At 48.6% G+C, this 22,388-nt stretch overlaps 1 protein-coding gene across 1 annotated transcript in view; it reads left to right on the plus strand.

Moving 5' to 3' along the window:
• Positions 1-22,388, plus strand: part of map2 (microtubule-associated protein 2) — a 58,073-nt gene that overhangs the window by 22,819 nt on the left and 12,866 nt on the right. Inside the window, exons 4-14 of the mRNA XM_062533791.1 lie at positions 5,844-5,948; positions 7,692-7,766; positions 11,709-12,059; positions 13,247-15,928; positions 16,258-16,461; positions 17,211-17,348; positions 18,470-18,528; positions 19,514-19,723; positions 20,053-20,197; positions 20,839-20,898; positions 21,382-21,713. Coding sequence (XP_062389775.1) covers positions 5,844-5,948; positions 7,692-7,766; positions 11,709-12,059; positions 13,247-15,928; positions 16,258-16,461; positions 17,211-17,348; positions 18,470-18,528; positions 19,514-19,723; positions 20,053-20,197; positions 20,839-20,898; positions 21,382-21,713 — 4,361 coding nt within the window. The remainder of the gene's footprint in view (positions 1-5,843; positions 5,949-7,691; positions 7,767-11,708; positions 12,060-13,246; positions 15,929-16,257; positions 16,462-17,210; positions 17,349-18,469; positions 18,529-19,513; positions 19,724-20,052; positions 20,198-20,838; positions 20,899-21,381; positions 21,714-22,388) is intronic.

Below are 22,388 nucleotides of genomic sequence, written 5' to 3' on the forward strand. Positions count from 1 at the left end.
AGATGCTACCATGGCAACCAGGGCCGAGAGGATGTAAGTGCTGAGCGCTGGCTGGATGCTTCGCTCTCTGGGAGGAAGAGGAGGTGGAGGAGGAGGAGGAGGTGGAGGTGGTGGCAGGATACACACCCTTAATTGCTTCGGTGGTAATGATGGTGTATGAAGTAGTGCTGAGATGTACGCCCACACAGCAGGAGTCAAGCCTGAACACACGACACACATGCACACCTACACACACGCGCACAAAGTCAATTATTAACAGACAAACACAGGCTCACATGCAGACATACAGTATATGTTTTCTGTGTTGTCTTTGGGACTTGATTGGATCTGACAGACAGACGAAACAAATACACACACACACACTCTCTCTCTCTCTCTCTCTCTCTCTCTCTCTCTCTCTCTCACTCACTCACACACACACACAAACACACACTCCCGTGCAAAACTCATTGATAAAACAGTGCTTACTCAGGACTTTCTCCCTCCCTCCCTCCCTCCCTCTCAGTCAGTGCTGGCAGAATGGTGCAATATCCACTGCCTAATAGAGTAAACCACCAGGGAGGAGAAACAAACATCCAAGAGGAGTGTTTCACACACACCAGTTCGTGTCTAGCCCTCTCAGCCAAGGCTCCCAGTAGACCACCGCACTTTTAATTACCAAACCCCTGCAAAATCAGAGCTAACTGGTCCAAGAGGGTTCTTTTACATGGCTAGAGATAGATGTGAGGGATCCTCCGGTGACAGAAGATTGTTTTGTTGTGGAGCATCAGCCTGGGGTGGTTGAGCGCAGAGTTCCTGTCTGAACGATGCTATGGAAGAGAGAAAACAGACAGATCAGCAGCGCTTCAGAGGAGGGATGGAAAGAGGAATGGAGGGATGGATGTTGGGATGAGAGAACAAAAGTGTTACCGATGGCATGGGTGGGGGTGGTTTGGGGCGAACAGAACACAGCGTGCCCTGTCAGGATCTTGCCTTCATCTTCATCCCTCTCCCTCCTCTTCCTCACTCCTCTCAGCTGGCTCCTGTGGAGCCGGTGCCTGTGTGAGGGCGTGATGGCTCAGTAACGAGGCTCGCCGAGCAGCAGGAGCCCGGCCCCAGCACACACACACACGCGCGCGCACACACACACACACACACACACACACACACACACACACATCTCCACTGGACACGTCTGGTCACTAATCCCAGCACAGGCCTGCCCGCTGCCATACTCCCTCATGGCTTCATCAAAATGTATGGAGGCCTGTCCATGGGGAGTGTCTGCCCAGATCTACACTGTCCATCTCCGTCTTGTCAGCTGTAGCTGTTGTTAATGGCCCAATGAGTGGCAGGCATCAGCAAGGGAGTCTTGGCCCTTATTACAATCTATAGAGATTCAGCCTGATGCATCCTGAGCACAAATACCCACCCTACATCTGTTACTAGAGTTTCCATGTCCACATTATAATTATTTCCCCGTCTAATTGGTACTTTGCTTAGTCATTGTGGTCCACCTTTCCTTTTTTTTTCGGGAAGGCAGTTTATTAATGTCACTTGACTTCTAGCAATTTCTGCCTGGTGTGTAACTCATCACAGCTCTCCCTTGTCAGACACATAAATACTTAATACGGCGCGGATGGGAGCGTAGCGGCTCAGCCAGGCAGAAGGCAGTGCAGGCAGCGTGAGCCGGTGGCACTGAGTGATGTTGCTGGAGCGCGCGAGCTAGCGCGGGAGCGAGCGGTGGCAGCTAATGCCTCTAATGTTGCTGTGTGGTGAGCAGTGCGCCTCATTCCCAGACTCCTCTCATTACTGTCGGCTCTGCCAGGACCCCGTCGCCTTCACAAAAATAAAATCAAATAAATAAAAAGGCAAAGGCAAAGGAAAATCCCAGCCCATTGCTCTCACTCATAACACTATGAATAATGAATAGCCTTGTGTGCTACCGGGTCTCATATCGCGTCTGGAGCTCTGGAGACTCTTGGGGAGCGGTGAGCCGTATCTCCGTCAGCTCAGTGCTGTTGTACCTCGCGCTCCTCTCTCACAGGGCCCCGGGCGGCCGGGCTCTTGACCTGGCGGTGGCAGACGAGATCTCCCTGGCTTTACTGGCTGTGTGGAGCTGTGATTTCTGAGGGCAGGACCCTTGGCAGGGGCGGGGCGGGGCGGCGCGGGGGGGTTTGGGGGTTTGGTATGGGCACTCCAGATGCCCGAGAGCCATTCAAGCAAGAAATTGGCTTTCCTGATGTTGCTTTATATGAGGAGAGAGAGAAGGAGAGATGTGTGGGAGGGGAAATAAGAAGAGGGAATAAAGAAGTTTAGGGTGGGAGGAGGAGGGGTGGAGGGGGTGGAGGGGTGGAGGGGGAGAAGGGGTGGAGGGGGTGGAGGGGGAGGATGGGTGGCGGGGAGTGGCAGGTTGCTGCAGCTGCTCTGGAGGGTTATGGTGACGGAGACGAATGCAGATGGAGCTGGACTGGTGAACAGCCTCCTCTGGGTCAGAGACAATGTCAGAATATTAAAGTGTTTTTCCCCTTACAGCAGAGTCACTTGATCCTCGGGATGTTTTCAGCTGTCGTCATTGCACACACACACACGCACGCACGCACGCACGCAGGCGCGCGCACACACACACACACACACACACACACACCTGTGCTATGGACACATGGCTTTGCACTTAACTAAGGAAAGCACACACCTGGATTAGGGAGCTGTAAGTTAAGCCTGGAGAAGAGTTTGTGAAGTCTGTGACGTAAAAGTGGGAGAGCCAGCAGACATTTGAGTGAGACGACTGATTGCGTAGCGTAGCCCCGTATAGCTGCTTTAAAGCTTGCGCTGGCTCTTGTAGCTTTAAGCATTGTAAGGCTGCATCCCAAAGTGTCTGTGCAGTGCCTGTGCAGCATGCTGGGAGCCCATTGAAATGGGGCTGAGGTGGCGTGTTGCTGTGGCAACAGCTCGGCACTTCATGGCAGAGGAGTTTTGGCACAGGGCTCCTGTCGACCAGCTCCCCTCCTCTTCATAGCAACTAGCAACCTGTCTCCTCCTTTTACACACACACACACACACACACACACACACACACATACACTTAGACACCCACCCTGTGGTACACAATTGCCTCCGGCAGACAAACAACCAGACACGACTTTTGGGCAGTGCGGATCGACAGTCGTTTTCCTCCGCTGGCACCTCTGTGCCCAGAGACATTTCAGCGATGTCATGTCGGTCCATTGAGACACGCCTCACAGGGTAGCTGACTGACCGCTCACATGCTCTTCAGCATCCCCATCGCCTGGGGGGGACCGGTCAGGTAAGCTGCATGGTTTTCAGGGACAAAACCCTGTCCACTCAGTTGACCACCATGTAACCTGTGGTGACTCAGATAACCACTGTTTATCCGTTGGGCGCCTGTGAACGTTGTCGTTGTCATCTGTCGTCCTTTGTAGTTTACGTTACAACTTGATGTCTGAGCACAGTTACAGAAATGAGAAGTGGATTTTGAAATGCAGCTGCTAAATTGACATTGTTGAGTGAGAAGGCTCAGAGGGTTATGTTTAAGTGACCTTGTTAGTCTGTGACGTCTTCACTGAGCGTGAAGGAGGGTCCGCGGATGTTTTGAGGACGTGAGTTGTTTGCCTTTCTGAAAACGGCAGCTTTTTAGCAGGCGAGGCATGGAGTAGGAAGGAGGGGGGAATGAGGGAGGGGGGTTCTCTGCATCAGGGCGACACTCTGTTCCGTCCGCTAGAGATGAGACATTGACAAACAGTTTGGCCCTTCCAGACATGGCCCTTCCAGAGTGATATAATGGAGTTGTCGGAGGAACTAACAGAGACACATCCATGCTGCCAAGAGGACAAAGAGGACACACGCTGAGCCTCGCTCTGCTAGCGCTGGTTCTCTAGCTGCTTACTCTAGCTGCTACTTTAACTTCTGATCTGCTCAGAGGAATACTGCATGAGATGAAAACTGTGGTGGCTAAATGGCGAAGTGTTCTTCTGGTACCTTCCATGTCCTCCACTCAGAGCTGTGGTCAGACACGTTTAAAGAGCAGCCCTGAATAGCCTGGTGCACTTTATTGCCAGCAGAGGGCTGGAGGAATCAATATAAAATTTGACAGAGGAAATGGATGGCTCTAATTTAGGGGTGCCTTAAAGCTGGAACATCTCAGACCCCCACAGTATGGGGAGTGTTTTATTTTATAATGCGCTCGCTCGTCTCCAGTGGCCAGAGTGATGACTTTGAGGTGGCGGATGTGCGCAGCGAGTTGAGCACTGCGGGAGACTGCGAAGCCCTCCTTGCCATCTGGATGAGGAGGTCAAGTCAGGTTTGGTGTGATTTGGGGTGTGAGTGTTCCAGCAGAATGCCCCTTCCTGTGTGTGTGTGTGTGTGTGTGCGTGCGTGCATGTGTGTGTGTAAGCGTGCCTGTGTGTGTGCGTGTGCGTGGTTGTGTGGTCATGCATGCGTGTGTGTGTGTGTGTGTGTCTGTGTGTGTGTGTGTGTGTGCACATGGTTGTGTGGTCATGCGCGTGCGTGTGTAAATGTGTGTGTGGGTGTATGCCAAGTGGGTGGACGCAGTGTGCCTGAGAGCCTGAAAGCACAATAACAAGAGAGCCACATGACTAATCCTTGTCAAATGGCGCGCACGCACTCCACTGAGTAGGAGGAAACTGCTTCACCACTCTCCAGCCATCACGGCTCTCTCTCTGTGAGCCACAGGCACAGGTGTGGAGTAAACACACACACACACACACACACACACACACACACACAGAGACACACACACACACACACACACACACACACACACACACACACACACACACACACACACACACACACACACACTCACAGACACACTAACTGCACAAACAGACACAGGCACGTCTGTCTCCTCACCGGTTCCTTCCCGTCCTTATCCGGGCGTGATGTCCTCTCTCAGCGAGTGACTGTGGATGTTGCGTCACATGAACTCAAGGCATCAGATCGGAATAAAACCCTGGTGACCTTCACCTTATCCCTGGCCACATCAGTCAGCACAGAGGCCCTATCTTTAGCAGTGCCGCAGGGATTTTCAGAGCTGCTTTGATGCTACATATCTGATTAACTTGAAAACTCTGGTACATAAGATGTTTCAAGGTTAGCGTTTACGCGGTTAGCGGCCTGGCACTAACATTAATCGAGAGTAGATAGCATGAGAGCTATAGTGGAGGCGGAAGTTTCCTGATTTTTATTTGGTTATTGTTGATGTTGATGTAATGTGCTCTCTATTCTCACCTTCAGAATTCCACACTGCTTATCACCTCTAGTTAAGAAATGGTTCATGGTAACAAATGCATTAGCAAAATAGTAGCGAAATTCTGTGCAAGGTTTTATATTTCCTCAAATTTGCTGTAAAGTTTTTTTTTCTCCAAAGCCATTTCTGAAAACTGACTCCAGTTTACAGTTGTGGGTAATTGCACTCTGAAATCCACTCAGAGTAATAGAGCTTATTTTTATACTTAACAAGGAAGGTTTAGAGGTGAACCTCAATTAACTGAAGTGGTATTGGTCTCCCTGGTGTTTTAGCTGTCACCTTGTTCAGATGTCATTTCCATGATGACTATATCTGTTCCTAAAGTACAGATCTATTAATGTCTTTAACATTGAGGCAAATCTTAATTACACTTAAATGTTTAATTACAGTAAACAGTTTAAAATAGATTTTGATAAGACATTTGGAAAATGGGATTTGTCAGTATATCGTGAGCTATTGAATTATCCTTGAACGTGCGTTTGTAGGGAAGAAGTGTTAATGTGTGTGTGTGTGTGTGTGTGTGTGTGTGTGTGTGTGTGTGTGTGTGTGTGTGTGTGTGTGTGTGTGTGCACAGAGCAAGTGTCAGCACGGATTGTGCAGGAGGTGACAGCTGAGGCGGTGGCAGTGTTGAAGGGAGAGCAGGAGCTTCACCCAGGCAGCGCCGTCAGGATCCCCTCAGGTAGGTCCACCACACCGCACCGCACCGCGCCCCTGTCTCTGGGCAACAGGCCCTTTAGCTGGGTGCCAAATCCACCTTTCCTCAGCTCCATCACTCTACACCTGTACTGTGGATTGAATAAATAGTCCTGTTGCCTGAAGCATTGTAGACTGGGCTTGACATGCGGTGCAATATGTGTGAAGCTGCAATAGGCACAAGTATTGCATCACCTGAATGGTGTGTGTGCTTTTCATTGTGTGTATGTGTGTATGACTATGAGGTGTGACTGTTGTTGTCTTGCCCAATCACTAAGATCACTTGTGTGCTACATCTTTTTGTAGAAGACGCTTTTATCCAAAGAGACTTACACCAATGAGGAATAGCATGCCTTAGGTAATAATTAATACCACCAGAGGATGAGAGGGCAGAAGCATCAATTCTAGTCAAGTGTAGTTGAAGGAGATGGTGGTAGAATAAGAAGGAGAGAGGAGAGGGAAGTGACTGAGAAGTGCATGTTTGTTGTGTTGGGTTGTTAGAAGTGTTAGAAGAGAAAGGGGCTCTAGGAAGAGTTGGGTCTTTAAGAGCTTCTTAAACATAGAGAGACATATCCTGCTCTGGTAGCACTTAGTAAGTCGTTCCACCATGGGCTAACTACGAGTGAAATGAGTCTGAATTGCTGTGTGTAGGGGCAGCAGTGTCAGGTGTTCTTTGGAGAATCCTAGCAGCCGAAGGGTGACATAAACTCGTACTTCCAGAGACACCACATGCTAAGCTGTGTGTGCTGATAGAGTGTGATGTGCAGGGGGTGGACGTGTGGAGGATGCTGTCGGCTCAGAGGGTCGGGCTCGCCCCCCTCCTCCCTGCCTGGTCACGAGCACGGGCGGCTCCAGAGGGCTCTGCTCCTCTCTTCTCCTCTCTCACCGAGTAGAGCTGCGGAGGGGAGCTCAGGCTCCTGCCAGATCCACTCTGACAGTTGCCGGCTCCCTGCACCTCTCTCCCCAGCCCCAGCCCCAGCCCCAGCCCCCCCCCCCCTGATCCTATGTGCTGACAGCGTCTGAAACACACCACTCTGTTAGCCCTGTTTGTCCTTGGTCAGCCATTGGGTTGTGTGATGGATCGTGTGTATGAGCACGTGTGCCTAGATTGTGGCTGCATGCCACTGTGCCATGTTGTTTACGCTTCAGCTAAAATTATGAGTTTGGAGTTATTTTCTCCTCTTGACTTCCCACTTTTTTATTGCTTGTTAGAATGGTTGTTTGGTGGTCATGTCTCTGCGTCATGTTTTTGAACAGGGCTTCCATTCCAAGTGTAAGCACAGTAAATATATGTTTATATGCAGCAAACAGTCAATGAATGCCAACTGTCAGAAAGCCCTCAATTTATAATATGGAGATAAGGGCTTATTGTGGATTTAAATGACACATAACCATTTTTTAGCTGAAATGGAACATAGAATGCCCCCCTGTTGAGAATTGACTCAGCAAAAGAAAGAGGAGAACTCACTTTTTTGTGCTCATCCTCTTGATGTTCAGTAGTACTGTCAGAGCCGCTCAGAGGATTAGACGCAGCAAAGCCTCCACCAGCAGAATCCCGGCTCCCAGCTTATTCTGCTCTAAACTCAGCACACACCACCCCCCCCCCCAACCCCACCCCAACTATAACCCCAACTCACCCCACCCTTGTTGATCTGAAGCTGCTGTTTTTTTTAACTTTCTTCCAACTCTCTCTTCTTTTCTCTCTCATCGGCTCTTCTGTGCCCTGAAGTTGAGGACTCTGCCAACCTCCCTCCCTCTCCTCCACCCTCACCTGCTGCGGAGCACTTTGGACCCCTGGAGCAAGGTAGGGCCTCTGGTCAGTCAGCCGGACACAGAGCGATGGTGTGTGAGAGCGTGTGAGAATGAAAACCACTCAGTGTGAGTGTGTCTGGCTGTACAAAATGGTGTCCCGTACGAGATGTTTTTTTGTTTTTTTTCCCCCCACCCCCCCTCCCCTCGATGGGGAGGCCTCACAATGTACTTATGTCCTACAGTCCTGACATCTTGTGCTCTCCTTCTGAAAGAAGGGCCCTGCCCCGCTGTCCAAACTCTCAGAGGAGACATATTTGGTGCTTCCATGTTGACCAAGAGGCCACTTGGGCCTCTACCAGAGAGCAGAGAAGTGAGACGTGCTCTGAAGAATCTGTTCATATTTTTTTTTCCGTTTTGTTCACATTGAAAGACGCGGCCTCCTCCTTCTCCTTCTTGCCATCTTCCACCAAGTACAAGACATGGTCTCATCCTCATCTTTTGAGTATTAGAGGGTACCCCCACCCACGCCCTGTGTATTGCCCACGAAACAAGACCATACCCTTAACCCACCCAATCCCAACCTCCCACCACCCAACCCTGACCAAACCAGAGACTTGCAGTATGAATGCTGGACATGGTGTATATGCATGAGATCTTAACACCTTCTCTTCATGTATTGCTCCAAACACCTGTCCATCTGAGACTGGCCTCTTACTAGTGTGTGTGTGTGTCTCCTTGGACCAGTGACACGAAGACAGTGGTTGAGATGGGCAGGTGTTTGGAATACCCATTCATGTTTTTTCTCATTCCCTGTTTTGGTTTCTTTTCCAAAGCCCTGAAATAGCCTGTTGACTGCCCTTTGGACTATTTTTGGTTTCCCTCTTCTTTGTCCTCTTGTCTTAAGTTATGCATGTTCTGTGGTAGTAGCTGTTCATGTTTTTCTTGTTGTGGGCCTGTGCTTGTGTCTTCGTTTGTTTGTTTGTTTATGTTTTCTTTTTTTTTACTTTATCTGGCCTGTGTCTGTCTTCAGTCTCCTGCAGACTTTTTGACCTCCAGAAACTTCTTGTGGGAAGGCAAGCCATGCTTTGACTGCAGCTCAGAAATGAATAGTTTTCATGATAGTGAAACAGTACACAAAACAGGGCTGAAATCTTGATACTTGCTCAAGGTTCTTGATCAATTCTAGATTTTCCAGAGATTACATACAACTAGGGTGAGAGTCTAGAGTTATTCACTTAGTCATATATGGATATAGAGCACATAGAATTACAGTGGCACACACACATACATACACACACACACACACACACACACACACACACACACACACACGCGCGCACACGCACACACACACACACACGCACACGCGCACGCGCACGCGCACGCGCACGCACGCACGCACGCACACACACACACACACACACACACACACACACACACACACACACACACACACACACACACACACAGTCTACAATCATTACTGTGTCTCCATAGAGTTCCATCTGTAGTCTTTGCAGTTCCACAGAGATTGAATGGCACTGAGCATGGTCCTCTGCCATCCCCTGTAGCACTCTTGTTTCTGGTCACTGTCCTGTGTGTCTTTGTGTCCTTTTCTCTTAATCTCTGTCACTTTGTTTCTCCCTCTTTCTCCTAAAATCTTTTCTAATCCCTCCTACCATTTCCTCATCATTCCTACAAACTACATTTCCCAACTTCCTCCCAGCCCTCCTCACACCATCCCTTTTTCTTCTTCACCTTTCTCCCTTTTCGGTCGTCTCTTTTCCCTCTCACTGTATCTCTCCTTCCTCCTCCGTGTCCAGATTTCCTTGCAGTTCTTTTCCTTGTGTCTGTTTGTAGATGTAGGGGATGAGGAGGAGGCTGGGCCTCTCCGACGCTTCCAAAATTCTCGCGAGAGGTGCAAGTTCCTCGCCCCCTCCATCTCTGTGTCTGTGCCTGAGGATGACCCCTACCACTCCGACGAGGAGTACTATGAGCACCCTTTGTTCAGCCCAGAGTGGACGCGGTCTGGCTCTCGCCCCTCAGGGCAGGCCGCCGCATTTAGACAGATCGAAGGTGAACCACGCATGGTTCCTCTCCGCCATTCTTACCTTCTTTTGTTTTTACCTCTTCACTCCTCCTCTCCTCCTCTTTTTTTATCCTTTGCCCTCGCTCCAGTCCCCCTGTTCTCTTTGGGCTTTCTTCTCTCTTTCGTTTTTTTTTTTTTCCACCACCTTGGTCTTTGGCCCCGTGTCTGTTGCGTTGTGTGATGTTTCAAATCAATGACGTCTGCGATGCGTTTTTTGTTTTGTTTTTGTTTATCCTACTCTTTGTTATATCCAAGTCATTTGGTCCCGAGTAAATCTTTTTTGAAGCTAGAATATCCATCAACTCAAAACATATCAGACACTATTCTGTTTGACCAAAATTCAGTTAATAGCTTAGTCTGGTCTGTGCACTTATGTTTCCAATTCTAATCATGGTATAATTTATATTCATAATATACCTTTTCAAATTCGTACCAAAAAAACGATATACGTGTGGTCCAAATGACTTCCAGCGTCAGCGCCTGTGGTTCTGCATGCTCATTGTGTGGCCATCCTGTTCGCTCCTCTGTTTGTCATGACTGTGAGCGGTCCGTCCACATCTGTCTGTGTGTCCCTCTGGATGTGTGTCCCTCATCTGAGTGGAGCTCCGCCCATGTCCATCCTGCCCCTGCCCCTGTGGCCCACCTGCTGATGTACACCTGCTGTAGATCACAGGACAGCTTTCAGCTCTCTCATTCATGGCATACATACACACACACACACACACACACACACACACACATGCATACTCTCTCTCACACACACACATACTCACAGACGTGCTGTGTGAAATGATTACAGCAACCTCCCTAAAAAGAGCCCAACTCCGACATTTTCTTTTGTCAGTTTTCTCTTGTTAAGGCTGAGAATGTGCCTGTCACTGCTCCCCATTCCCTGCAGGCCCCCTCCGCCCCCCAGAGTCTCTTTATGCCCCCCCACCGTGCCACCCTGCTGACCTGGGTGCACACACTCCCCCAGTCCCCCGACACCCGTCAAGGAGGCGCTACCCCCTTCTAAGCTGGATTTCCGAGTTTACACCTCGACGTCCAGCTGACAGCTCGGGCACTAGAGTGTCCCGCCCAGCGGTGGTGTCTTGCTGCTGGATCAGACATCATCAAATGTCAGACTCAGGGATGTCACATGGCTTTGCTTATTAGCACTCATAGTTGTGTGCAGTCACGCACAGATACAGTCACACACAGCCACAGGCAACCCGTGTGGTTATTATAGAATATACTGCGCGATGGGAGGCAAACTAACTAAGTGCCCCCCTCTCTGTCAGGATGACGCAGTGCTGAAGATTTTGGTGTATAATTCATGGGGCAGCTATTCATTTTCTCATGCAGTAAATGGAAGATTGCCAATCCAGATACATCTGATCAGGCTGCAGGCCTTGCCGCAGCACAGATTGTTGGCCCTGTCCCAAGTCTAAATATGACTGTGTTTATGACCTGGAATGTCTCTTGTGTGGACCAAGTCCCCTGGCTGCACAAGGTTGCACATGGTTGCATAAGCTATACACTTGATTATGCAAAACTTTTATTTTGAAATTGTATACTCAACCTGCGAGCCATAAAAATAGTTGTAAGATGCTGTGTGTGTCTCTGTTTAGCACTAAAGTAAACATGACAGAGGTAAGGAAAAAAAGAGTCATAGCAGCCGGGCCAATTAACGTGTCACTCAACTCTCACTGCATGATTAACAGTCTTCCACATTTCAACAGCAACTGGGTCAGAGGCAAACCTCATTCAGACATTTTGTTTTCTGTTAGTGTTGTGCGTTTGTAAAGATTTCTTTTATAGGCATTCACGTCAACTGAGCTGAAAGTGTTCCTATTATCCCTATCCATGTAGCCCAAGTCTGTGTTGTCTGTAGTCGTGATGTCTCCCCTTTCCCCCCTCTTTAAGAAGAAGAGACCGTAGAGGCTCTTGCAACTGCCGAGGAGGAGGAGGAGATGGAGGAGTTGGAGGAGTTGGCAATGGGAATGGAGGAGGAGGAGGAGGAGGAGGAGGAGGAGGAGGATACTGCAGCAGCAGCAGCAACATCAGCAGATTTTGAGGAGCCAGAGGAGCAGTGGAGTGGGGAGGAACCTGAGCAGGGGCCCCAAGCCGAGCTCCTAGAGCAGGCCGAGGTCATAGGCGAAGCCCAGGCTGAGCCCAGCCTGCAGGCCGTGACTGAGGCGGAGGCAGTTAGTGCCGCCCCGGAAGAATCAAACGGGAGAAGCGATGAGTCAGGGTGGGAGGAGAGGCCCGAGGAAGGTGTGTCCTCCCCGCTATTAGCCTGCATGTTTTCTCCCCGTCCGACCCAAATCCAGCAGTTTAGCTCTAATATAAGTGAATGTGGACGAATGCTGCAAAAGTTGCAAACATTGCAAATGCTGCAAAGATTGCAAAACAAGTCTCTGCTGAAGCTGCAAGGCAACACAGGCTTGCTGGTGATTTGCTTCCGTGGCAACAGCTTTTCCTGTTCTTTTTTCATACTCGCTTTCCTTTTTCTCTCCTTTTGTCATTCTCTGTTCCTAATCGCTGTTTCTAATGCAGCTGTCAAGTATGCTGGTTATGCTGCAGTCTTACTGTTCTCTCTCTATCTCTGTTGATGCTTACACTGCCAGGCTGACTTCCCTCATTAGTTGTATTCCATTGCTACGTATGTGTCATTTTGCCAGCTACATTGCCACTGTGTTTGACAGAGCATGCGTGTCATTTTAATGTATATGAGTCAGAGGTACAGTATCTCTGATCTGTTGGTGGATTATGTTTTGTCAAAGGATCACCGTATTATTTATTTTTCATTTTCTTTTGCACTCTTGTTGTCATTTATTTTTAATTTTGTATTCTGTAACAGTGTTTTCCATGTTCTTGACACTCATATCAATGTTAATAGGCAAACAGTTTTCATGAATATGATTATGTAAATCCTGCTGCTGAAGTGTAACATCAGTTCAACTCGGAACATCAATCAATAAATATTTATTTTGTATCCATGTAATATTACCTTCTTCGCCATAGCTGCAAGAAAACAACTCAGCACACCATAATTAGCTATTAACGTATCTGTTGCTGACTTCATAGAGTGTAATTTAAGGCCCTTTGGTCTGTTTTGGAGGTCCCTCCATATAAAAATCCCATTCTACCTCTGATAGATGTGAGTTCCATACCAAGATCACTGTGTCGGCATCTCCATCCATTGGATCTCATTCATCCAACATTGTGGTTCTGCATGTTGGGTCCCGTCACAACCATGACATTGTCCCATTCGTCTCTCAGTGGGTATGTCCTATTTCGTCTCATCTGCAATGCTGTACATTTCGCTGAGAGATTGGCTTTGCATTCAACAGTCAGACGCCTTTGCCTGTCTGTTAGCTTTGTTGGCCTGGCAGACGTACAAAAACAAAGCTAACAAATTGAGTGTCACACAACACAGACTACTTCAGATTTACTTTCAGCCTTGAAGATGGATGCAGATAAACCTGGCCACGAGAGGACCGCTCCCACTGGTGTGGACTTCACCGAACTCGAGAGACAGCTGGAGAATGTTCAAGCAGCTTCTTCAAATGGCCAGAATCAGGTGAAAGAAACACCAAAGGTCTCCACCCAGTTACCTGACAGTCTATCTGAACAGAAGAGTGTGACAAAACAGCTCTCGGCCGAAATGTCTGAACCAGCCTCTTTGAAGTCTTCAACGGTGACACATAAAGAGAAGACAGACGACGAGGAGTCGCGGGCCTTCGGGGGGAAGCACATAGGGGCCACAGTGAGTGTCCAGTCTTCAGAGATGTCTTTGAAAAAGAGTACGGAAGTAAAAGTAAAGGAGGAGAAGCCCAGCGAACCTGTGAAAGACAAGTCCGGCATGTCTGCCTACTTTGAAACCACGGCCTTGAAGGAGGATGAAGCTCGAGTGCTGGGAGAGGGCTACTATGAGCTGAGTACTGCAGGACATGATAAAAAGAGCCCAGCGGCTCCGTCAGCACCTGAGATCAGCTATACCAATCTTGCGCAAGACAAATCTGTGGAGGACAGCAAAAAGAGCTCCTCTGAGGAGCAAGCAACCCTTCCACCCCTTGATAGGAGGGACGATTGCCGCCTGTCACCTGGAAAGTTGGCTTTGGACCAAAGAAGCTACTCTCTTAACATCCCTATCGGAGGAATGGACCAAGGACGTCCCAGGAACTTCTCACCATTGGCCACAGATATACTGTCATTCACCAGTGGAAGTCTTGATGAGTCAGCCGACTACCTTCCAGTTACAACCCCGTCTGCAGAGAATCTCCCGGCCTTCCCCCCTGTAGGTGTGGAAGTGTCGGCCTCTCCCACCATGCCTCCTTCACCCCCCCAGGCTACTGTCTCTAGTGCGAAGACAAGCCCTCAGACAGGGTCCCCAGGCTCGCCCTTCACTACTAAGTTCCAGTACAAAAATGGCACAGTAATGGCTCCTGACCTTCCAGAAATGCTGGACCTGGCAGGCACCCGCTCAAGGCTGATGTCAGAGAACACTGACCCAGATATCATGAGAAGGAAGTCCGTACCTGCGGATGTGGTGTCAGCCCATGTAAGTGAGTCCTTCGCCCATTTGATTCTGGCTGATCAAGGTCAGAAGGCAGCCAGAAGTGAAAGTCAATTAGAGGAACTGGGATACTGTGTCTTCAGTGAGTACTCTGGGCCTATGCCCTCTCCAGCCGATGTCCACAGCCCTATGGACTCACCACCACAGATTTTCACCACAATGCCATCTGAAGAAAAGGAGGCAGAGAAAGAGAAGGAAGAGAAGGAGAGGGAGAAGGAAGAGAAGGAGAAGGAAGAGAAGGAACGCTCCTCTGCACAGAGTGCACCAGACAAAAAGAATGGGACAAGTGACTCGGCTCTACCTTCCAAAGATGAAGCTGTAAAAATGGACAAATCAGTTGTTGATGCCAAGACTGCTGAGGTGAAGGACCAGGCTGCTCCCCAGGAGGACAAAACACAGCCAGACAAGCCATTTGGAACTCTCGTGACACCAAAGGTGATGGTCACCCTGGACGAGCCAAAGGCTGATGAAGAGGGGCATATTTTAGAGACAGACGCTGAATTTGCTGTGTACGAGAGGCAAATTCGCAAGCTGGAGATGGAGGACAGACCACTGAGCGTCGAAGAAGAGCGTGAGCTGCAGGAGTTGAGGGAGAAGGTGAAGAACAAACCAGACCTGGTGCACCAGGAAGCCTATGAGGAGGTTGATGCTGAAGATGTCTACCAGCTAACTGGAGTAGCAAAAGACAGAATCGCCAGACCCATCAGGCCGTCTCCAGCATCCTCCGTTGAGAGCACCACTGAAGAGGAGAAGGGGAGTGCTGGACCAGAGAAACCCAAGCAGCCTGAAGGTGCAGAGGCCAAGAAGGTGTCTGCACCAGAGCCAGCAGAGAAGGTCACAAAAGAGGAAAAACCACCCACCCCAGAACTTAAACAGGATGTTCCAAAAGCCACAGAAAAGAGTGAATCTGTTGTTCCAGCACCTGCAGAATCTGCTCAGGACTCAACTAAAGTGGCGATAGTTCCAGAGAAAGAGCAGGAGGAGGTTGAGCTGGGAGAGGAGGTTGAAGTGGCAGAAGAGCCTCAGGAGTTCATGCAGGAGGCCAAGCCAGAGAAGCCAGAGGATAAAACAGCTCCGGAGCTTCCTGGTAAGGTTGAGCAAGGCAAAGACAAAGAGGAGGAAGATGGAGAGGCACTAGAAGGGGCTGGCGCACTGGCAGATAAAGCTGTGGAACCTCGAGCTGCCATCGAGTCTATAGTGACCGTCGAGGACGATTTCATCACGGTGGTCCAGACTATCGATGAGGGCGAGGAGCCAGTGCACAGCGTACGCTTCTCGGCCCCTCCAGTGGAGGAAGCTCCGCCGGGTGCACAGAGGCTTCAGGAGGCCGAAGAGGAGGACGAGGAGGGAGACTCATTGGAGATGGCACAGGAAGTGGAGATGGAGGCTCCAAGTCTGGAAGAGATACCAGATGTTCCAGAGGTGGCTGAAACCCCCGTGCTTCCCGCAAAGGAGCCAGAGGTGATGACAGAGTCTGAGGCGCCGACCGAGAGCTATGATGACTACAAGGATGAGACAACCATGGATGACTCTATCTTAGACAGCTCCTGGGTGGACACCCAAGGTGTGAATGCCATTTACTCTTATTGATTTTGAAACTGTTAAAGGGGAAATTATCATAGTAGTCATTTCTAAGCTAGAATAGGTTTAATCTACAGCATGTATTCAAAAATGTAGTGGATAATATAGTAATATAGAAATAATATAATATAGAAATATAATTTTGCATGATTTGCATCATAAGTTTGCATCATGTACTGATCGCATAATAGAATCCTAAAGAAACTGTAAAATGTATAATTTCATGGATCAGAAATGTTGTTTTTCAGGACTTTAACCGTGACATAGTTGAAACTGTATGCCATACACTGTAGCTACTTTTTTCCCACGCAGCAGATGATGACAAAAGCATGGCCACGGAGAGAATCGAGCCTCCTCCCAAAATGCGAAGCCCACTCAAGAAACCAGCGGTGGAGAAGCCGGCTAAGCAGAAGACCAAGGGCAGCCGGGTAAAGGCGCGCGTCTCCACTCCGGAACGCAAACCTGTGCGGAAAGAGCCGCTGCCCATCCCCAGGGAAGACGCCAGGAAGAAAAAAGGTTTTTGCCACACACATGGCTGCCTGCTGCTTCTGTCTGTGCTGTGTGTTGTTTTCTGGCTGGGTCCTGTTATTTCTACAGTCTGAATGTGTGTTCGACAAAGTTGGTTTTGTCATATGTGTTCAGTCTCCTTGATTTCTTTCCACAAATATGGACCCAATGCCAACACTGTACTATCCAGTGTCAACGTTTAACTTGCTGTATTACATGTAGTCTCACACACACATTTAAAGATGACATTGTTACATTTGAAATGACATCTAATACCATGAAGAAACACAATTTCCTTAAATTAGCCTACAGCTTAACATAAACACATACAAGACACCCATTTTTTAACACTCCACATACACTGTACCATTTGTTCTACTGAGACCACATGTTTTATTTCAAGTTTTAAATCAACACTGGGCATTATGGAAAAGAGGCACTCACCAGATATGTACATCGATATTTACTGTGCATAGGCAATGAAAGTTGCATGTTCTGTTGTGGTTGTAATTGGTGTTATGTCGATGTGAAATGCTGTACATGTTTGATGGCATTATTAGTGAACCAGCTTACATCAGTTATAATAAGAAGCTGACTCATTGTCTTTCAGTATTTTGGACTGTCAAAGTGCTAGGTTTGTACTAGGATTCTTTTTTATCACTTTGTTGTGGTGGGTGCCTCTGTTACATGATCCTATGCTTGTAATCCTGCTTTCCCTCTCCTCTCCTCTCCCTTGACTCTGTATCTCCCTTTTTTAGCTATCATTAAGAAGGCTGAGTTCCCCAAAAAATCTGAAATTCAGACACGCTCTCCCTCCCGCAAGAGTGCTTTAAAACCCGCTGTCAGACACCCTAGACCTGCCCAGCACCACGCCTGTGTTAAACGGAGACCCACAGGTGAAAATGGGCATGTAGACAGCTTGCAATGTGGCTGGCAAACATGGACATACCATCTTCTAATCATATTAAGGATGATGTTGCATTTTTTTGTTGTTGTTTTCTATGTTTTCTATATTTTCAATACTTTACAATTGCGCACATGTTTTGGTCGGGTCTTGGTTTTATTTGAGCTACAGTGTATATTTTATTTCATCAGTGGCCAATGTGTTTTTATTTGTTTGAGGATTGTTTACAATCTTGTTTTCACATGTTTTTATTTATGGCACACACATTCACACAGTTATGTCCTTATTTCCACAACACTTGTTTTTGTTTCCTTTTGCCTGTATTCACTAGTTGATTTGGTGGCCTCGGCTTTTTTCATGCCCATTCATCTTTCTAACGACTTTCTCATTTCTATTCCGCTTTTACTTCCACAGCATTGCTCTTCTGTTTCTGTCACTACTTTTGGCTCTTGGGTTTGGCTTCTTTCACTGTTTTCCTCTGATGTTTACCTTAAGAGCAACAGATTGTCTTCTGTCACTACAGCATCTAGTTCTAATGCAACACAACACATCCCCGTAGCTAAGCCATTGCAGTGGTTGCCTGGTAACTGGTGGTTTGTGTGAGTTCCACAAACACAGAGCCGCTGCCTCATCATGGGCTTGTTCTATTCAAGGCTTTCTGGGATCTGTGGATCTGACTTGATGGTAGATTTCCAATAAATTGCTGCATTGCCCCAATTAGACGTTATGTTACTTAGGGGCTTCTTATGTAATGTGGCCATATTTTAGATTCTGTATTATTCCTTGCCAAGGATCTTCAAAGCATGACTTCTTAACTGAATGTTGCACTATGTGCAATTTAAGCGTTCTGTAACTCAAGATGTAATTCCATGTTTAAAGTGCAGAGCATGCACAACATGAGTACAGACTCATTAGAACAATTATTTGTTTTTTAGTCAGCTCTTGTAGTTAAATTGGGAGGTGCCACACGTATAGACCTACAGCATATTAAAATAAAGAATTTTCATTGCTTGAAAACAACTTTCACTTGCCAGACCAGTGGTGTACACTGCATTATAGCCTGGTTTCTTCAACCCCATGCTTAATGTTCTTGGTGTATTTTTGTGTCCTCAGTCTCAGCAGATGGACGCCAGCCCATTAGCGTGGCCAGACACTCACGGGACAGGACCTCTGTAAGTAAACATCAGCAGCCTGCTGTCCAGCTGTGCCTCTGCTCTTCCTCTGTTCAGCCTGCTGTTGGGCGTCTTTGCCAGCGTTGTCTCTCTCTTTAAATGCATAGACACCTGTGTATTCACAGCTCAGATGAGACAGAAACGATCCAAGCAGGAAGAGAGAAAAAGACATCTTTCTCACTGAAAGCGTCAGGTTTCACTTAGCAACACGAGTGTAGGTTAGTCAGTCAGCAACAGAGAATGAGTTGGGAATGGAATGCTGACCCTCCTGTGGCACGGAGGTTCTGCACCTGCACTCCTCTCTGATCTAGAACCGTACCATTCTCCATCACTATTAACCCTCATTCATGTAGCTAGTTCCCCTTGAAGAGCATGTGTGCCACTGGTCACTTTGGAGCAGTTCTGGTCCATTTGGCCGGCCACACATGCATGCTTTGCTGGGACTCATCGAGACTAATAGAGGAGACCCACAGCATACCTACACAATGAGTTATGCTGTGGCATTTAGCCTAGTCTGCAGTAAAGATCTCATCCATTCCATATGCAGTCACGGCTAGGCAATTACTGTAATTGTCCTAGAAAGCCACTTATCATCTGGCATTTTTTAAATGCCAAGTCTCTCTTTCTGTTTCTTCTCTTTTAGAACCATTACATGTTTCCACAATGTGTTCATATATATGCATATATTACTGAAAGCAATGGAGAATGTTATCAGCGCAAAACACCACAAATTGAATAATTTAACATATGAATGTGGGGCCGCGAGCATTCTCCATTGCGTAATGTGTGTGTTTAAGTCCAGATTCAACATCACTGTGTTTTCAGTTTGGTTATCTGTGTCCCTCATGTGTTCTCCTCTCTGGCTTTGTCTATCTTAACTCTCTTCTCCATCATCATCACCATCATCATCATCTCCATCACCATCACCATCACCATCATCATCATCATCATCATCATGGCATGCTACACTCATCCACTCCCCCAGCCTCCTACCCCCTCTGTCTCCCAGATCCCTGCCCCCTCCTCACTAACAAAGATCCCCAAATCCCGAGTGGCCGCCATGCTCCCCCCTCGGCCCAACTCCGCCTGCTCCAACACCATCAAGAACCTCCAGATGGAGGCAGATGGGTTCGGGCCCCGGCCCTGGTCGGCTGGAGCCCGCGACTCCCCCGTACAGAACAGACTCATGGGAAAGGTAAGAGGAGCACTGGAGCCCCGTGGTCCTCAGTGCAGTTCAGAGCCACATCCGCTAAAGACAGTGAGGAGCGTGGAGCAGTACTAGTAAACAGGCTAGCTCAGACACCATGGCCTCCAGACTCTGTTCTCAGTGTGTGGGAACTGCAAGAGAGGAGATGAGATGTGACAAATGCTGAATGTGAAGCACAGTCTCGTCAGATGTTAGCATGTTAGATCAGTGGGTGATACATGCATTTTGAATGAGCGGAATCTCTGCCGAGGTTTCTGGCCTAGATGCAGTGGTTGTGACGCGGCCCTCTCCCTCCTCCTCCCGGCGCTCTCTTACAGGATGGTGGTTCCAGGAGCCCAGAGAAGAGGTCATCTCTGCCGCGGCCGGCCTCCATCCTGAGCCGGCGCCACCACCCGGCCGAGCATGAGGAGAGCTCCACCTCAATCACCAGCTCCGGATCCACAGCTCCACGCAGGCCCACATGTGAGAGTGGACACCACACACACACACACACACACACACACACAAGTGACACTCCAAAACAAACAGACACAAGTAAAGGGTGTAAGGGCGTTTAAGCACAAGTAAAGTTATCGTTATAATTTATGTATGAAGGTCCTCTTTCATATTAATGAGCGATATTTGTTTATACTGTAGTTGTCGTTACAGTTATCGTTCTTGGTGTGAATGGCCCTTTAGGCTACTACTCACCCAAACAAACAAACACACAAGTTACACACCCAAACAAACACACGCACACACACTCATATACGCACACGCACACACACACACACACACATACACACGCGCGCGCACACACACACACACACACACACACACGCGCGCGCACACACACACACACACACACACCCCAATGATCTTATAAGCATACAAGACACACTTCATACTCATCCACATATCCAAAGAAATACATGCAAATCTGCTGCTGAAATACCCTCTTCTGTTTTTTCAATCATTTTGAATGATTGCTGCTGCAATTACCCTTCCTACTTCACTAATGTCTCTCCTCTTCCAATTATCTCCTTCCTCTTCATCCTCTTCCTCTTCTTCTTCCTGCTCCTCCTCCTCCTCTTTCCTGCTCTCCACCTGCTGCTCCCCTGTAGCGTTCCGCGCTGAGTTCAGATCCGAGTATAGGACGGGAAGGGCTCACAGCGTGGCTGGTAGTGAGTGTTGCTCCTCTTCTCCTCTCCGTCCTTCCTGCCCTGCTCCCCCTCACCTGCAGAGGGCCTCAGCGAGCGCTGAGGAGGCAGAGCAATGCATTTCTTTTACACCTGTGCAATTTCCTGCAATTGAAAGCTATTGTTGTGGCTGTGCTCTAATGTCATCATCTGTAACGTGTACAGTAAGCACTTGCAATCCCCAGATGCTGGTCATGGTTAGGCCCTATAAAAGGTTACGTATGACTTAGTTGACTAAAGTGATAATGTAATAAAAGTAGCCTACCAATACTCCCTCTCCCACTTTGCTATCTTACCTAAAAATGGATGAACATACATTATGGCAACAGACTGTTCAAGATGGCATCCTTATACATAGCAAAGTGTAGGCGTATGTGTAAGTGTAAAGCTACAGTAGTTACCAGTGTTTTCCCCATGCGCTAGTTGACCACTATGATAGACTGACTGAACCCAAAGTGTCCTCCACAGGGACGGAGACGAGCCGCTCTGAGTCGGCCCGCTCCCGCTCGGCCCGCAGTGGTACGTCCACCCCGCGCACGCCCGGCTCCACGGCCATCACCCCCGGCACTCCGCCCAGCTACTCCTGCCGCACCCCGGGCACCCCGGGCACCCCCCGCACGCCCAAGTCCCTCAGCCTGCTGGGCGAGAAGAAGGTGGCCATCCTCCGCACGCCGCCCAAGTCCCCCGCCACCACCCCCAAGCAGCTGCGCGTCATCAACCAGCCCCTGCCCGACCTCAGGAACATCAGGTCCAAGATCGGCTCCATCGAAAACATCAAGTATCAGCCCAAGGGGGGGCAGGTAAGTCCAGCAGCAGAAACCGCAGCAGCAGCAGCAGCAGCAGCAGCCAAGCTCCGCTGTCCCCACCGCCCTCTGTCTCTGCCTGCTCTCTCTGCTGCAGCACTTGCTCTTTAGATGCTAAATCAGCTTCCATCTCTTTCTCTCTCTCTCTCTCGCTCTCTCTCTCTCCTTCTCTCTCTTTCTCTCTCTCTCTGTCACTAGTTCAGTGCTGCTACATCCAATATCCCCTTCATTATGGGGGAGCTCCCCTGTTCTCTGTAGCCTCCCCGTGTCCGCTGCTGTGCTAACTGTGTTTGACACCTGTGGGTGTTGATCTGTCCTTCCATCTACTTAGTGTTTCCTGGCTTGTTACACCATGAATAGGGGAGGGGATGATGCAGCTTTCTCTGTTGGGAACTAACACACACAGTCACCAGTCAGACAGAGGCCATACACACACAGACATACACTATGGGCTGTTTCTCAAAGTCAAGGTGGGATCCTTCAAGGCTGCTATTTGAAGTATGCTATGTCATCATGTCCCACCGTAGTACTGTTCCAATGTCAAGCATCCATCAAAGTCTACCAAATTCTACCAAGGCCGAGTTCCTTCATTTTTTTATGTTTTTTTTTTTTTTTTTTTTTCGTTTTGCCGAGGATGCATATATATATATATCCTTTGCATGCTTGGAACCC

The sequence above is a fragment of the Sardina pilchardus genome, chromosome 4 (genome assembly GCF_963854185.1).
Source record: "Sardina pilchardus chromosome 4, fSarPil1.1, whole genome shotgun sequence".
Taxonomy (NCBI): domain Eukaryota; kingdom Metazoa; phylum Chordata; class Actinopteri; order Clupeiformes; family Clupeidae; genus Sardina; species Sardina pilchardus.